Source organism: Callorhinus ursinus, unplaced genomic scaffold, assembly GCF_003265705.2.
Source record: "Callorhinus ursinus isolate GAN/ISIS: 27379988/994484 unplaced genomic scaffold, GSC_fseal_2.0 scaffold24, whole genome shotgun sequence".
Taxonomy (NCBI): domain Eukaryota; kingdom Metazoa; phylum Chordata; class Mammalia; order Carnivora; family Otariidae; genus Callorhinus; species Callorhinus ursinus.
Window position 1 is genome coordinate 1378771 of NW_027397086.1, and position 16864 is coordinate 1395634.

Consider the following 16864-nt stretch of genomic DNA (forward strand, 5'->3'; position numbering starts at 1 on the left):
CCCCCGCGAGGCCAGTGTGGGGACATGCAGCCCTGGGAAGCACTGATGGCCCCCCTGCGAGGCCAGTGTGGGGACATGCAGCCCTGGGAAAGGGGATTCTCCTCGCCTTCCAGGCAGTGGACCTTCCTGGCCACCGAATCCTTTGGAAAATCTCGTGAGAAAGCTGTGAATAGGTCGGGCCTCACACTATTAAAATGTTAGCCGTTCCTTTTCCTACCTTTCCAGAAAGCTCTCCCAAAACAGAGCATTTAACTAGAAGCAAAAGCACTCTGCCAGTTCCTGATTTCCCCACGGTTACCTACAACATGAGCGTGTCCCAACGCTGAAACTTCAAGGTGACACATGGCCTCAAAGGGGACCCAGCCTCAATGCCCCTCCACGGCTCTCCCTGGGCCCCTAAGACTCTTCTGAACCACTGAGTCCCGTCTAGACCAAGTACCGGGCGACGCAGGACCCAACCCCCAGGGCATTTCGTTACCTGTAAGTCTGTGGTGACGGCACGGAGCCTCCTGAAGGAACATTCTGTTTACTGTCGGCAAAGTGGAAGCCCTTCAGCTCCATCTGAGAGGACTGAAGACACCAAGGGGGAACGAGTGGTCGTTTGATGGCCCCGGAGACGCCGGGCCCTCACTGCCCCGCCCCGTGCAGAGCCGATGAGAATCTCCAGGGAGAGAGGGATCGTCTAACGGCATCAGCACTCCCCTTCCCCTGAAATCTAGGCTCGAGAGACAATTCTTGGAACCAAGAACTGTCCCGTTTTTGTTCTCTTGAAGTGGGGTGGGGAGAGAGGACTGTGCACCACCAGGACGGCCATCAGCAGAGCCTGGACCCCAGTCTTAGACATGCTCTATGGGGATGTCTGGGACCAGTCTCTAAGACGGCCCCCCAACAGCTCCCCTGGCCCATCGGCCCCAGGCGTCACCCCCACACACCCCTTTCCCTTCTGCTCTGGGCCTCGGCTCACGTAGCTAGTTTACACGGGAACCAAGGGGCCCCACCATGGGGATCCTAGAGGACTTCACCACACGCAGGAAACCAGTGGTCTGGTGAGGCCAAGAGCTTGCACCCCAACCTCTGGCCCTTTCTGCCCCAACAGTGCTTCCTGACTAGCTAGCAACGATTCTCCCCAGGACGCAGCAGGATGGAGTCCTCCTTACCTCTCTGCTGGTGTTAAGGACCGAAGGCTGGGAGCCAGGTGGAAGGATTCTCCGGGGGGCCCCGACAGAGAGGCTCTGCCCCTGCGGCAGCTGGATGGACTGCGGCAGAATCAGGGGCTGCTGTCCAGAGCCGTACCGCGGCAGGGGGAGCTGGGAGCCAGGCAGCGGCATCGTCAGCTGCTGGAGGACAGGGACAGTCAAGAGGAAAAACGGGTGTCGGGGAGGAAGCCATAAGCTACTGTTTACACGTGGCCCCGAGAGCGGGTACATGTTATACTTCAGATAAAACAGGTTCGGGATTTCCGCTAGGGCACACCCTCGAAGGCAGGGCAAGTCTGGCCACTGGAACCAGGCAGGTGGAGAAGACAAGCTCAGGGCCATGCCAGCAGGTGCCACGCTGTGAGGTGCTCCTGGGGTGAGCGTGGGACGCGAGCAGCTCCTCTCCAGGGCTGCACAGGGCCACATGCACCCCAGACCTTCTTGCTTTCGCCCAGCAAAGGTTTGCCGAGCGCACGCTATGTGCACGAGGGGGAAGCACGAGGGCACGGTGAGACCCAGGGAGCAGTGAGGACAGAGCCGCCCTGGACGCGGACCCAGCACGGGGAGTGCAGGCAGCAGACCCCCCTGTGCGTGGGCGCGGGGAAGAGTTAGGGAAGGTCAGGAGGGCTTCTTAGCAAGTAACGTCCAAGCGCATCCTCAGAAACGGACGCTGTATGGATGTGTATCTACGTACTCCTTTGCGAGGCACAAAAAGGCAAAACCCCTTCACCCTTTTGCCTCCAAAGATGATGGAAAACTCAACTGGGTTCTGGGGTTCAGGGTTCCTGGAACTGGAGACTCCTGGATCCTTCTGAAGGCTATTATGGCAGCAGAACGTGTGTGTATGGGGTGGGGGGGGTGACAGCAAGCTCTCGTGACTTCTCAAGTCCAGCACCACGTGGGGGGGGGGGGGGGGCGGCCCTGGAGACTCAGGACCGGGGCAGGGAAGCCACTTGTTGTCTCTCAGTCACTTTCCTCTTCATCCCCCGTGCATTGAGTCCACAGCGGGGGGTCAGAAGGATCTATTGGAACTGCATCATGGAGACGAGTGGCAGCCAGAGCCTCCAGACCCCACGCTCCTGCCTGCCCAGGACAGGGTGCGGGGCGAAGAGGAGGGCGGCGCTAGGCTTCGGAGCGTGTGGTGTGGCCAGACTTGTATTTTAGGGGGCAACCTGGCTGCCGTGTTGAGAACAGACTGCAGGCCCAAGAAATGGCTAGATCTGAATACTTTCCAAAGGTAGAGCCAAAAGCACCTGCTGAAGGATCAGAGGGTGTGAGGGCAAATGGGGACCTACGGGTGACACGGACAAGACAGCCAGAAGGGCCAGGAGGAAAACCAGGTTTCGGACCTGATGCCTTCGTGCATCAGGTTGCAAATGCCGTAAGATGCCAGAGCGGAAGCGACAGGCAGCCCACGGGCTGGAAATCAGACACCTGGTGGGACTGGGAAGACCCCAATTTTGATGGGACTTAGGGCCACAGGATCAGACAGAGGTTGGAGGGCAGAGCCCAGGGGGCACGGGGAGATTGCAGACCACGCAGATGAGGAAGACGTTTTCACCAGGATGGTGCCTGCAAACCAGAGCGAAGAACATGATTCCAGGGGGTTATGAGCATCCTCTGGGTCAAGTGCTACTGATGGGTCAGCAGCATGAGAGTAAAAAATAACCATCAGGAATCGACTGGTGTCCTTAAAAAAACAAGTTTCATGGGTTTTTTGGGTCTCTTTAACGAGGGGAATAATAGGGTCGGCTGGGTGTAAACAGGAGGCTCCTCCTCCTTGGAGGGCGGCCCTGCAGCGCATCTGAGGGACCAAGCAGGAGCCTGGCTGGAAGGGCCTCCCCCAGGCATGGCCAGCCCACCCCTGGGGCAGGAGACCCGGCAGGGGGCACATCGTACAACATCTCATTTTGTCACTGCTTGTATTTCTCTAGTGACACGGGAAGCAAGATCCCGCGGGTGGAAGGCGGCAAGGAGGAAGCTGCAAGTCTGAAACCGGCAGTGGGGGCAGGGGACTGAGGGGCCCAAGTGAGGGGACACGGACATTCCCGAAGGTGGCTGTTGGCGCGTGGCTGCGCATAGCCTGAGCGGGTCTGGCTTTCCATAGGCGCAGACGGCTGTGCAGCCCCAGGACTGGACATTACCAAGGTGAGAACACCGGAGGGGGGCGCTGAGAGCAAACGCAACGGGGCACTGCTGAGCTGGGCAGGGAAGGAAGTGAGCCCGCGGCGTCAGGTGGTAAACGGGCGGCCGGAGCTGGGGCGCTAGACGGGCAGAGCCAGAACAGCAGAGCTGGTGACTGGTAAGACCCTTAAGCTTGAGATGACGGAAGAGGGACAGCTTCTGGCACTGACCAGCCTGGACGGGACCGTGAGCACAGAGGAGCCCTGGGGGGGGGGGGGGGGGGTGGATAAGGGGGCCGTGGAACAGAGACCAGGCAATCATCTATGCAGACATCAAAACCACCAGTGGCTAGATTAGGAGCTGTGTTGAGGAGCCTGAGTCAGGGGCCAAAGCAGGGGAGGAGTGATCCTCAAAGCCACCCAATACTGCTGACGGTCATGAGGAAGACGTGGAGCCAACACTGGATTCACTGTGTGGAATCACAACAACACGGAGGCCAGCGGAGCAGTGGACAGTATGGGCTCCAGAGCTGGGGTTTGGGGGAGAAGGGAGGGAAAGAGGTCTAGAAGCATCAGTGGGTACACGCCAGGACGTGCACCCCATCTCCAAGCCCCCCAGGACGAGGGTGAGGAGAGGCTGTGGGAGAAGCAGTGCCCTGAGGGGATAAACGTAAACAGGAGACAGGACTGTCCCCAAGGGGCAGAGGACCTGGGCCCGTTCTAGCAGCCCAAGGATCAGCCACGAGGTTACCAGCAGCAAATCACACATCAAGAGGCAGATAAAAAGGAAAAACAATCATGAAAGAAAGAGGCCCAGTGTTCTGGGCAGGAGGGACAGAATTCCTGACCTGTGGGAGCTGGGAGTCCAACAACTGGGAGGCGCCCAGGCCTGCAGCCTGACCCAACTGGCCCTCGTAGACCAGGGCTTGGTTCCCACTCATGGGCTGGTAGGGGGAGCCAGACTGGGGCTTCACCATCTCTAACGGCTGCATGCCTGGGAACGCCGAGTACGGAGGCTTCAAGGCTGTGCCTCCAGAGAGGATCATGGTGCTGGGTGGTGACAGGCTGGGATGCATGTACACCTGAGATCTGCAAGAGCCAGACAGACAGTGGGTCAGAGGCGGGAGCGCAACAGCAAGACCTCAAATAAGAGCACACACCACAACCCCCCGGAGGGCTTGCTAAAACCCACACTGCTGGCCTCACCACCCCCCGCACCGAGTTTCTGACTCAGGAGGTCTGGGACAGAGCCTGAGAATCTGCATTTACAACAGGCTCCAAAGATGGTGTGGATGCTGCTGCTCTAGGAGCCAGTTTGAGCATCACTAGGTCACATATCCAGGCTGTAAAAGGCACGGGAAAACCTGTGTGATGCCAAAGGCCCGGGATTTCAGACTCATGGAAAGAGCAGACCAAGGGTCGTGACTGGTGAGAAGGGAGGACGCGGAGGGGCTGGGAAGGGGCAGGATGACGTGGAAAGAAAAAACAAGGCCTATGGAGGACCATCAAGCCCACGCAGCTCCTGCAGCAGTTAATGACGACTCTGAAAAGGACTGTGACCACCCCCTCCACCCGCCCCCCCAAAGCAGAGAAGCGTGGAGCAGCCACACAACAAAGGCAGCGAGCCCACAGGCCTGGGAGGCGGGCATCCCTGGCTGCATCTCACCTGAAGGGCTGTAAGGAGCTGAAGATCTCCTGAGCCTGGGAGGCGGGGAGCCCGCCCCTCAGTCCCAGCTGGGCTGGAGCCTGTAGAGACGTATGAAGGGAGAGTGGGATCTGCTGGGCAGCAGCAGCCTACGGATGGGAAGCCGGGTAGGTAACTGCAGGGCCCTCCGGGCTGCCTCTCCACCCCCACCCCCACCCCACCCCGCCTCCACACGGCAGCTGAAACACTGCCCCAAATGCACACTGGGGCTTGTCCTTCCGGTGCTTTCCTTGCTCTTGGGAAAAACAAACAATGGGTAATAATCCCAAACCCTGGTATGTTCCTACACTGGATTCTGTACAACAGCAAGAATGAATCCTAGCCACAGGTACTGACAGCAGTGCGTTTCGGAAGCAACGGTGGATGGGACACGTACACGAGGAATACATGTGGTACGATCCGGTTACGTGAGGATCAACATCTTGTAAATCTAAACGATGTGATATTTAAAAATTTGTTTTACAAAGAGGTTGGGACAGGCCAAGTCCTCTGTCCTTGGTCCCCAAATCTGCTTCTGCCCAAGGGCCCCACCATCCTGGCACAGAGGTCCGTGGGGTGCTGGACCATCAGAAGGCTCCACACCAGCTTCAGGAGGGAGGCTTCCAGAAATCCGCCCCTCGCAGCACAGAAAATACGCCCATCCTGCATGAAAACAAACGCCTGCACGTTTCTAAGACTACCTCTTTCTAACGCATCCATGCCTGGGACTCTAGGCCTTTCTTCTCTTCATCAGAAGGATACCTGATACCAAAGGATACCAAAGAGAATTCCATTTCAGCTAATTCCCCAGCTAGGACACAGGAAGAACTCTGAGAGAGGGAAACCAAGAGTCTGGAGCACGGGGCTCCATTCCTCTTCCCTGTCTCTCCTGTGTCTGTACACTGAACATTTCCTGGCTGCTAAGACAGGCTAGGAGCTGGGCATTACAGCTGAGGGATGCAGGAAGCGAGACAATGCACAAGTCAACACAGGAAGTAACTCCACTGTGCGCTGCACCCCCGTCCCCCACAGGGCCGCCTGGCTTGCTATCATCACCTGCTGGTAACTCTGCTGCTGAGGTATGGTTTGGGGAACCAGCCGGGGCTGACTTGCGAACACGTGGCCGTCCAGGTACAGAGGCGGCAGGTGGTTGCCTGCAAACAGAAGCCCAGAGGAGACAGAACAGCGTCAAGTCTCACTGTTCCCGAATGTTAGCACGTGCACACGTTCCCAGGGAGTCAGCGGGAGGGAGTGTGTGCAGAGCCCTGTGCTCTAGCAGCCCCACACCAACTCACCCGCTGGGGAACACGGGCAGATGGCGGCATCAGGGCCCAGAAGCGGGGACGGGTTCCAACCCCCCCCCCCCCCCGACCCCCGGCCCACTGGCCCGCACCCTCAGGAGCAGCTCCACTGCAGCCGAGGTGGCCTGGCTCTCGGCCCCTGGCTTCTCTATCCCGCTGCACTGAGTCCACAGTAAAGGATCAGAATGGTCTACAGGGACTCTATCACTGGGAGGCTGACAGCTGGGCCCTCAAAAACCCCCAGACTCTCCCTCGGAGCACCACCACACCACCACGGTGGTAAAGGTGGCTACTGCTTATCAAGGGCTTGGCTGACACAAGGCACTTTCCAGGTATGACCTCGTCTCGTCGGCTAACCCGCAGAGAGTCAGTCTTCTCGCACAGAGGGCTGAGCCACTCACTGGCGGTGAGCCCCATCTCTGCTTCCCAGGGAAGCAGAAGTGCAAGTTGTCCGCAGTCCCTGGGAAGCTACGACCACCTGACCTACAACAAACTCCTACTTCTGCACATTCCTTAACTCAGGCAATCCAAGTTTCTCTTTGGAGAACGAAAGGAGGCGACCCCGCAAGCTGGTTTGGGCCGGGGGAGGGCGAACCTGGAAGAGAAGCCGAGGGTGCAACAGAGGCCACGGGCATGGGCGGCATGGAAACTCCGCCGAAGGAGCTGTAGTTGACCCCGTTGGAGGCTCCCACAGACGACGGGGGCTGGATGCCTGAGCCTGCGCCTCCAGGAGAGCTCTGCTCCGGCAAACTGGGCGAGTTTTCCCAAGCCTTGCGTGCGGATTCCATCTGAAAAGCGAGGGGAGCAGAAGAATTACCACCAGGGAGGCGGCGGCCAGTGCAGACGGCGGACGCGGGATGGCGTGCGGGGCTGCTTGTTCCTGCCCCTTTCCAAGCTAAGGCACCCAGGTGGCCCCCGCCTAGCTCTACACTAGTTTACCTTCAGAGTGAGGTCAGCGGTGGGGAAGGACATTTGGGAGAGGCCGATGGCCCTCTGGATGTGATGGTCGCGCCGGAGGATGGGAATACTCTGCGTTAAGCCCGCCTGGAGGGGAAAAGGAAAACATGCAACACAACAGCACAGCAAAATGCCCCTTCAGTTCAGGCCACGTGCACTCAATACCCCTGGGATGAGGCTGCCAGCAACAGACACCATGGTTATAGCCTCCTGATGGACGCCTTCACGGATTCCCGCAACAGAATCCACGGAGAGCCACATCCACGCCCCCATCCCATGGAGCACGGAGGCGCTGGGACCTAGCTCGGAGATCCCCGGTCCTGTCTCAGCCTCCCCACCCGAAGACTAAAAAAGAGATCCTTGTTACATTTCTTCGGAAATGTGGCCAATAGACCCTCCCACACAACGCCCAGTGCCCAGGAACATATTACAGGGATTCTGAGAAACTGCTCAGAATAAAGACATCTGTCCCAGCACCATCGAACATAGATAACCACAGAACACTGAAGATCAGAGAATCACAGAATGCCAAATAAACCAGACCTTAGGAATTACATTTCCCCATTTTAAGAGCCCAAAACCAGGGTGTGCAATGTTTACACAACTTGTCCAAGGACATGCATTCAGCTAGAACACACGTCACACCTCACACCTCACACCCAGGTCAGGCGGCTGACTCCAAACCTGGTGTTTGTCCCCTCCTCGGGCTTCAGGGCTGCCGCACCCCCACCCCCGCCACAAGAGGCTTGCTCCCATCTCTCCAGGGCCTGCCAGCACAGGAAACAACAGAGCTTGGGTGAAAGCAAACTCACGTTACTGGCCAAGGCATCCTGAAGTTTGACAACCGGATTCCCCGAAGGACCAGAGGCAGAACCAGGCGGCAGGCTGAAATCAGAGTCCTGAAGAGGAGGAAGAGCCCACTGAAATCATCTGGCCCACCTTTTGTTAATTTCATCCATAGTCTCAGTGACTTAAAAAATCGGCTGAGCAGCATTCACCAGACAGCACCCAAGAAAAAATGCCACCCCGACCCTCCCTCTGTGCTCCCTGCCTGTGCCCACTGGCCAACCCAATGGTGACAGTGAGGATAACTGCTCTGCTCAGCCTGCTGTCAGTAGAACAATCTAGAAGGCAGCTCAGTAGCACCTGCCGTGTCCAGCACACCGATAATGCTCCCCCAGAGAACTGTTTAGCTCCCATCTCCCTGCTCTTTCTCGGTGACGACCCTGTCTCAGCACCCTGCTCTCTCTCCAACTATTAAAAAAAGGGGAGGAGGGGAAGGAGACACACCCAAGCCTTACTTTTGGATTGACTCCAAATTCAATGGGCGGCACCGGCAGCACGGAGTCCACGTGAATCTCTACCCCGTTAACAGGCGGGACAACGGCCCCCTGCAGCCTCTCGGCCCCCTCCGAGCCCTTTCTGTTTTTCAGAGAACGCTCATTGCCGATGGGTCCTGGTCTGTGCTCCTTGCTCTGTCCTGACCCTTGTTCTGTATCCTTGATGGAAAAGCAGAGACGCTGAGAAATACAGGCTGGAAGGGCCCCAACCCCCAGCTTCTGAGCCCCAGGAAGAGGGGAAGACGACAAAGGACGACAGCCCCTCCTGCCCTGGTCCAGGCCTCTGTGAATGGACTTCCAGCTTACCTTCGGCTCGGACTGCTTCTGAGCCTGCTCCTTGTGGCCGTCAGCCTTGGGTTCCAGGCCAGGCCCGCTCATGTCCTCCGGTTTCAGAGCGCCGTACGGGGAGCTGCGCTGGGAGGAGGTGGCAGACGACTCCCGAGACTCAGCGCTCAGGTCAACGCCGCTGTCCCCCTGGCTGCTCTTAAAACCCTGCTGTGCAAGGCACAAAATGGGTTAAGAGCCCTGACCCCCAAACTCCAACACGGGACCAGGAAGCAAGACCAAGCCCGTGGCTGAGACACATTCCCCCAGTATGCCTGTCCCTCTCAGTGCTGTCCCGACCTCTGCCCTGACCTGCCAGCGGTACCCAACAACTGATGACACAGTCAAAACCACAAGACACGCAGTAGGTGCCAGGGACATGGCTGCCAAGCTCATCCCCTTGTGACCCAGGTCAGACAGACCGACCGCCACCACAGCCTTGCAGGAGAGGCCCCAGGCGCCCACTCTCCCGGGTTATCCCCCACTCTCGACCCTTCACACAGATGAGAAGTCAGGACCGAAGACGAGCGCCAAGCCAGGGCCTGCGGAGATGGCCCCGGGGCCAGGCTCGGTGGCTGTGGTGAGGGAGAGCTGGCCTAGGCACTGGGTGCACGAGGCCCAGGAAGAGCCAGCCACGGGGGCGGTGGGCATGCGCGCAGCCCCGAGCAGCGTGGCGGCCACTCACCTCGGCAGAGCCAGGCTCGGCGCTGTTGAAGGCAGTGGCGGCTTTTGTCCAGGAGTCGTTAGTCGGGGCCTGAACGGGGAGGGCTGCCCGAGGGAGCAAGACAGAGAGTCAGCGCATCACAGAGGAACCCCTAGGCTGGAGAAACAAGCCCGGGTGCCGCCGACACACACCCAGGCCACTATCCGTCCTCCCTGTCCCGTCAACGGCATGCCAGAGAGATCTGATCCACAGGAGCTAGTCGGCTGGCTTTACCCAACTTCCCAGCGTCCTCAGTCAGACTCTAATAAACGCGCTTCTCTTTCCTTCATCGATTACATGCTCTAGTAAGCACGCCGGCAGCTTCTCATGCACATGTGGGAGGATTCCATATTGCTACCCCTGCGAAGTGAAGCTTTCTTTTGCTTAAGGCAACAATTCATTTCCACAAGCCAGCAGCTCCCACAGACTTTCAAAGATTCAGGCCGCTTTATCGACTCCTGTTAGCTCCAGGACCACTCCAAGATTCCCACAAAAGCCTCAGACCCCATGTATGTAGTAGACAAAACTTGACACGCCGTTTTCAGGTCCAGGGGCCCCGGCTCTGAGCAGCCCGTGAGGCGCTGGAGTGTCCTGGCGGCCAGGGCCCAAGAGCAGAAACAACCGGAGTCTAGTTTGCTCCGAATGACAAGCTGGCAGGTATTTGTGGACATTCAGAGTGTGATAAGCATCACTCACACGTGCAAACAAAGCATCTGACATCAATATTTAGAGATTATTATACTTCCACTCAAAGTTGGGTCTCTTCCAATGTTCTTTATCTTTTATTTATTTTTTTTTTTTTTAAGATTTTCTCTCAGAGAGAGAGAGAGAGAGGGAGGGAGCATGTAGAGAGCATGAACAGGGTGAGGGGCAGAGGGAAAAGCAGGCTCCCCGCTGAGCAGGGAACCCGATGCGGGGCTCGATCCCAGGACCCTGGGATCATGACCTGAGCCGAAGGCAGATGCTTAACTGCCTGAGCCATCCAGGCGCCCCTCCTTCCAGTGTTACTTTGCAATGTGCTGGAAGCAAGGTCACGTGGTAAAACTCAAAAGAATCAAAACCCAGAACCCAGAACTGTGGGTGTCTGTCACGCGGCTCTGCGCTCTGGAAGCCTCAGCTACGCTCTATTACACACTGGAAACGGACAATTTCTCTAAGCTCCCCTGTGAGGCATCATGCATCCTTTCATTCACCTGTGTAGTCTGCAGGGCTCTGCCCAGAGTAAGCATTAAAGAAGAATCTGCTTGATTAAAACAGTTTTGTATTTTAAAATGAAGAGTTACCAGAAAAACAGCATTGGATTTGAAATTTTTTTTTTCAAAAGTTCAGGGAAACAAATTTCCCAAGAAGTCAGGTCCACTCCCTGACTTGCTACGAGAGCATCGGAAGGAACTGACAGAACTGCCCGGGGTCGGGGCCGGCTCACAGCACAGACAGGAAAGCTTCTGACTCTCTCCTCCTCCCTCGCGGTCACCTGCTGCTCTTGCACAGGTGGGAACAAAGGGTAACGGACAGGGCTGGGGACTCTCGTCGTCCAGACCCCTGCACACACAGAATGGTGTGCTCTTGCCTCAAATCTAAAGCAGGGAGAGTTTACTTCTGTCCAGGGGCTGCAGCCGTAAGTGGGACTGAGATGGTATCTAGTAACACTGGGGCTCTGGAGAGGAGGCAGCAAACAGGTAAAGCTCCGCGGATACAGGGCCCCAAAGCAGGATGTTCCCGAGAAGGGGCTCTGGGTGCAGGGGACAGCCCTGAGCCAAGCAGCTGAGCCCAAGCACCCAACTCTTACCCTGGCCGCTGCTCTCCCAAATCTCGGTGCCCAGGCTACTGCCGGGCACGGTCACGTCACTCTGCTCCAGGCACAAGCTGTTTTGCTTTTTAGCAAACCGAGGAGGAATACGGGAGGAAAGACCTCGGCCCTTGACAGGCATCTGAGGAGAAGAAAAGGGACGTGTCCAACCTTGACGTGAAGCATGAAGAACGACAAGTTCTTCCCAGGAAGAGCACCCTGGGCCCCCAAACCCTACCACTGGAAACTGCCCCAAAGTGCGGGAACGCTCGCCTCTCGACACCTCAACCCCAGGTAAATGCAATGCCAACCACACCACACCCGGAAGGGGCCACCAGGCCCCTGGACACGGACCACAGAGACCAAGTGCGCAGTGGCCAGCCGGGACGGCGTCTGAGAACAGGATCTCCGAGCCTCGTGACGTGCCGGATGACAAATCTCACCCCACACAGGCCAGAGCAGCGGGAGGAGGGTGGGCTCGGAGGGGCGGATGGAGGTCTGCGTCTTGCTGCTGTCACCAGGGACAAACCACCCTCCTTAACCTCCTCCCACAGGACAGCTGGGGCCACGGACGTTCCGCTCTCCCTCCTCCCCCACTTCCATCTTGGTCTTCATTCAGAACTCTGGGGTTTTCTGTACCAGCCTGCCCACCCCCCGCCCCCCCTTACTTGCACAGCCTGCTCCTTCTTCCTTCTCTCTTCTTCCAGCAGACGGCGCTGCTTCTTGGTGAGGACCTCGATGAAGCCTTCACCCGCCATGGGGCCCACCTCACTCTCCTCCCCGGGGCTGGACCCGCAGTTTTCAATGATGGAATCTGAACCCAGATTTCACGAGAAGGGACAGTGTTTCCATTCATCAGAAGAAAGGATAACCCAACCCTACCAGCTGCTGGTATCTAAGGACGGCTCAGATCAGGAAGGCCGGCCGGTACCGGCTTGATGCCTCCGAGGAGCAGAGCGTGTTCATGAGGTCTACAGAAATCCTGCTGGGATCTCTACACCCTCCCCACGGCCCCTCAGCGCACGGTTATCCCCAACCAGAGACCTGAGGAGCACTACAGTTAAGAAGGCAGTCTCTGGAGACAGAAACACTGAAGTCCCAGCTCTGCTCCTAACCAGCCGCGTGACCTGGACAAACCACTCAACCTCTCTGGGCCGCGGTTCCCCCTCTTTACGGGGCGGCTCTGGGGGGTCGGCAAGGCTGTGAGCAGCGTGAGAGTAGGAATCCTATCTGTTCTGCTCACCAACGCAGCCTGGGAACTTAGCCCCCCCCCCCCACCTGCCTGGAGGCCATGATGCTCAGAGAAGGGGCTAAGCCAGCAGCCCCACGGGGGCCGCCGTGGCCCTCAGGGGCCTGGGCTCTCCTTCCCCCTGAAGACGTGAGGGGACAGACTCACTTCCATAGTTGAGGTCAAACTGTTTCATGGTCTCTCCCTGTTCACCCGCCCTCTGAGCAGCCAGCTTGGCCTCCTTCTCTGCCTTCTCACTGGGGGCTTCGGGGACGTCAGAAGCAGCGTGGGCTGCCCGCTCCAGCGCGTAGTGGCTGCTCGCACCGCTGCAACCAAGACCTCCAGGCAAAGCCTCGTCGGGGGGCCTGTAAAGGAAGGAGGATCTTGTTAGTTCCGACGCAACTGAAGGCTGGGGAAGGAAAGAAAAGGAAAACCTGCATGTGCACACAGCATGCACACGGACACAGCGCCCTGACCTGCAGCGTCCCCCTCGTTCGGTCGGAGCTGCTCTCCGGCAGCGGTGCGTGGCCACGTGGACACCCCACCCCAGCCCACCCTGCTGCAGCAGCTCCGCCTGCTCATGGGGAACACCGCTCTTTCCCTGCCCCTTCCAGGGCTCAGCGCCTCTGTTCCTTCCCACCGTGTGCCAAACTCAGCGGGCCTGGGCAAAGGAGACAACGAAGGGGATGCTCTGAGCAGAGCCACAGAACTTTCTGCTCCTGGCACACGAGACTGGCCAGCAAGGAGCCATGCCCGGCCCTAGCACAAGGCTCTTGGCAGAAATCAGAAGCAAAGCCAAGTCTTAGCATCTGGGGCAGGGAAAGCGAGGCTGGCCTGATACCTGGAAGGATCAGCATTCTCTGAGGGCTCCTTCTCTGGGGCTCTGAGTAAATTCCACCCCAGGTTTCTGGCCCTGGATTCTAAGGAGGTTGGGAGGCAGGAAGCAGCCTTCCTCGGCCTGAGGTGTGGCCTGTGTGTGATCCGGAAATCAGGCCGCACAAGTGACCCCCTGCATGTGCTCCCCTCTTTCCTTGAGTCCGGGCAGCCTGCGGGCAATGAGCCGCCCCAGAGCACAGACCAGCCACCCGCAAGCCCCTAGGTCCAATGAGAGATGCTCACAGGGCCTCAGGCAGCTCACTCCCTGCCGCTACTGCCTGGCTCTTTCAACGAGGCGGTTAATCCCCAAAGCGGAGCCACATCTCCTCACTGTAGGGAGGCAGACTCAGGAAGACCTGTCCCCACAGGGCCAGGAGGCCAGAGGCCCCCCAGGACGCTGACAGCAGCCCCGGGGCAGAGGGATCTGGGGGACTGGCACCGTGCACGGGTAGTGCCCCCTCAGTGGGGCGGCAACGGCACTTACAGGCTGAATGCCCGGGCCGGGTGCCGGGGCGGCCACCACACAAGGACCACTGGGGCGGGGACTCTAAGTTTTGGTTTTCAAGCCACAACAACGACAACACGCCACAAGAGAAGCAGACAAGCAGTGCAAGAGCAAGTGATGGAGACGCTCACACACAATGGCCCTGGCGGGCAGGTGCCCCCAGGGGCACCACAGAGAGAGAGAGTCGGGGCTCCTGACACACGGCGGGACACGCATGCATGGAGTGCTGCTTAAAAAAACGGGCTTAGTAACAGAACAACAGCAACAGAAAAGAGCCTGGGGTTGGGTTTGTGTTTTACCTTTTGGCTTTCAAAGGCGTCCCATTCTGTTGGCTCTCATAACGGGGAGAAGTGTCACCACCACCTGGCCTAACGGACTTCTCCCCAAACCCCCCCGGCTCCAGCTTTCGGCTCTGCCTGTCAGCCAGGGGCCTCTGGCTGGAGAAGCTCCTCTTGGCCAGCTCCTTCTTCTCGCCCACGGCAGCCCCGGGCAGGCTGCCGTCTGCCTGGGGGTCGGGCTCGGCCCCGGGACCCTCGCGCCGCTCCCGCCTCTCGCTGAAGTCACTGCTCTCAGAGGCCGTCTCCCACTCCTCGTTGGCGTGATCGGATGAGTTCTGGTACGAGAGCTCGGGGGACCCGCTCTTGTCCCCAGGGCAGAGCTTGGGCCGGCCCGGCCACGGCCCTGCCAGCAGGTGGGGCTCCTCCTCGGGCCCCCACAGGCCTAGGGACTCCCGCTCCTGCCGGAGGCGCCGGAAACGCGGCGGCTTGTCCTGGCGTGGGGGGCGCCTTCTCCGGAAGGGCCGGTTCTCTGTGCCTTCTGGGTCAGCCGTGTGGTCATCGGGGAAGAAGGGCCTCTTGTCCTCCAGGCGGCTGTCCTCGAAGGCCCTGGCACCAAACGAGTCAGAATGTCTGTATGCGTCGGGGACACAGTCTCTATCTGCAGGTCGCCGGGACCCGCACGCGTCTGGGGAGCTGTACTCCTGCCAGGAGGCGCCCGGGCTCTTGCTCTGCCAGTGGGCGGCCTCTTTGGACACGAAGGTTCTCCGCCCGTAGCCGCAGCTGCTCAGCCGGGGAGGGAGTGCCCGGCCGAAGGCGCGAGGGCCTCGGCTCTTGGCCTCCAGGCCGCTATGGTCCTCGGAACACACCTTGTTGGAGCGCCAGGAGTCCCTGAAGTCACCCTTCCTCAGGGCACTGCCCTCCCGCTCCAGGAGCGAGCCTTCGCTCCCGTTCTCCGAGCCTCGCTGCCGCCGCCGCTTCGGAAGCTCTTCATACTCGGAGCCCTCGCTGTGGGTCTCGCTGGCGATTCGCCGCCGCGGCTTGGCCCTGGGGAAGTCTTCCGGCTGGCCGAAGTCCCGCAGCCCCCGGCCGCGGCTGCTCCTCTGGCCACCGCCGTAGATGCCCCGCGCCCCGAGCACCCCCCCACCGCAGAGGCCGGGGCCACCGCCCGCAGGCCGCCCGCGGAAGGTGAACTCTCGGAAGCCGCGGCCGCGGCCCCGGGCCTGCCCTCGGCCCCCAAAGGCTTGCTCCTCGTCGATAAAAATCCAGTTGTTCCTCTTTGTCGGGGGAGTGTCACTGGACTCCCGGGAGGGTCTGCTCTCCCAGGCCCTGTCAGGCTTCTCGTCCCCTTCGCACCTGCTGGCCTCGTGGCCCAAACCAGCCCGGGCAGAGCCCTGGTCCTCCGAGGGCGAGGGGGAGGAGTTGGCCAGCGCGGGGTCGTTCTCTTCGTCCTCCTCGTCCTTGGCTGCCGGGCGAACCGGCCCCTGCTCCTTGGCCACGCAGGCACTCTCCTCCCCCAGGTCCTGCTTCATCTTCTCGAGTTCCTTCTCCTTGTCCTCTACCTTGAGGGCTTTTAGGACGGGCTTCTTGATGGGTCCCGACCTCCGCGTCCTGCCGGTCTGCTCCGGGTGCTGGCCACCTGGGCCCCGGGGCTCCGGCGTCCACTCGGGCTCCAGGGGCGGCTCTTTGTTGGGGCTCCCTTCCTTCTCCCAGGAGGAAACGTTAAAGGACGGCTCCTCCCGGGGCGCCCCCTTCTCGATGCCGTTGGTTGTGTCAGTGGCCTCTGGTGGGTGGCTAACGTCCCAATTGCTATACTCTGGCTTTTTCTCGGCTGGGGCAAAGTCGGGCTCCAGTGGGGAACACCTGAGGTCTGGGGTGTGACCCCCAGGAGCACCTGCTTCCTGAATATTTTCTTGGGGTAGAAACAAAAGCTCCTGGCCTATTCTTTGAGAAGAGACACAGCTGTCAAAGTCTGCTTGGGCCTTCTTGTCAAAAGCACTCAAGAACTCCTCCCCTCTCTCCTCAAGGAGATCGCGCTGGGCACCTACGCCCCCTGACCTTCCGGGGGAGGCAGAGTAAGAGCTTTCATTCCTGAAAAGGAACCAGAAAAATCAGTCAACGTGATTGGAGCCTGGTTCCTGGTTTCCATGCTGAACACAGAGCTTAGTTTTAAAAAGAAAAAAATTTTTTAAAAAAGAAAACGAAAAAGAAAAAAAAAAAAAAAAAACATAAGCACCAACATCTGCTCTATCTTTAGACATGTCTCAGAGCTGCTGGGCCATAGATTGCCGGGCGGCCCCCGGAGTCCAGAGTGAAGAGTGCGGTGGCGGCTGGTGCACTCAGCGTGCCACCTGGAGGCAGAGCAGCTGGGGATCCTCTAGTTCAAACGACAAGCTGGAGCCTGGGAGTCCACGGAGAGTCTGGGGCACTGGGCCAGCAGGGCCCACTTGCTTCACTTTCACAGGAAGGAGCCACGACCCGGGCACTCGACCCTGCCGGGCCCCACCCCTCGCCCTGACCTAGGACCGCAGGCGGGGAATCGCCTCTCATACAAAAGCCTTCA

General features: G+C 59.1%; 1 protein-coding gene and 2 non-coding genes across 12 annotated transcripts in view; all 3 read right to left on the minus strand.

The window, feature by feature from the left end:
* PRRC2B (proline rich coiled-coil 2B) overlaps positions 1–16864 on the minus strand; it is an 88106-nt gene that overhangs the window by 5581 nt on the left and 65661 nt on the right. For 4 of the 10 annotated variants that reach the window (XM_025888113.2, XM_025888110.2, XM_025888116.2 and 1 more), the window contains exons 16-30: positions 14326–16392; positions 12814–13010; positions 12086–12231; positions 11418–11559; positions 9611–9693; positions 8908–9096; positions 8563–8760; positions 8074–8160; positions 7244–7348; positions 6900–7092; positions 6060–6157; positions 4986–5113; positions 4168–4408; positions 1158–1337; positions 479–570 (exon numbers count right to left, since the gene is read on the minus strand). In XM_025888113.2, the coding sequence (XP_025743898.1) occupies positions 479–570; positions 1158–1337; positions 4168–4408; positions 4986–5113; positions 6060–6157; positions 6900–7092; positions 7244–7348; positions 8074–8160; positions 8563–8760; positions 8908–9096; positions 9611–9693; positions 11418–11559; positions 12086–12231; positions 12814–13010; positions 14326–16392 (4146 nt within the window). Of the gene's footprint in view, positions 1–478; positions 571–1157; positions 1338–4167; positions 4409–4985; positions 5114–5704; positions 5766–6059; positions 6158–6899; positions 7093–7243; positions 7349–8073; positions 8161–8562; positions 8761–8907; positions 9097–9610; positions 9694–11417; positions 11560–12085; positions 12232–12813; positions 13011–14325; positions 16393–16864 lie in introns of those variants that run through there. The other 6 variants (XM_073905604.1, XM_073905603.1, XM_025888115.2 and 3 more) reach the window with 5 other exon arrangements.
* LOC112836810 (small nucleolar RNA SNORD62) lies at positions 2156–2241 on the minus strand. Its single transcript, XR_003211577.1, has one exon. It is a non-coding gene; the product is annotated as a small nucleolar RNA SNORD62 (small nucleolar RNA).
* LOC112836811 (small nucleolar RNA SNORD62) lies at positions 6433–6517 on the minus strand. The gene has a single exon (XR_003211578.1). It is a non-coding gene; the product is annotated as a small nucleolar RNA SNORD62 (small nucleolar RNA).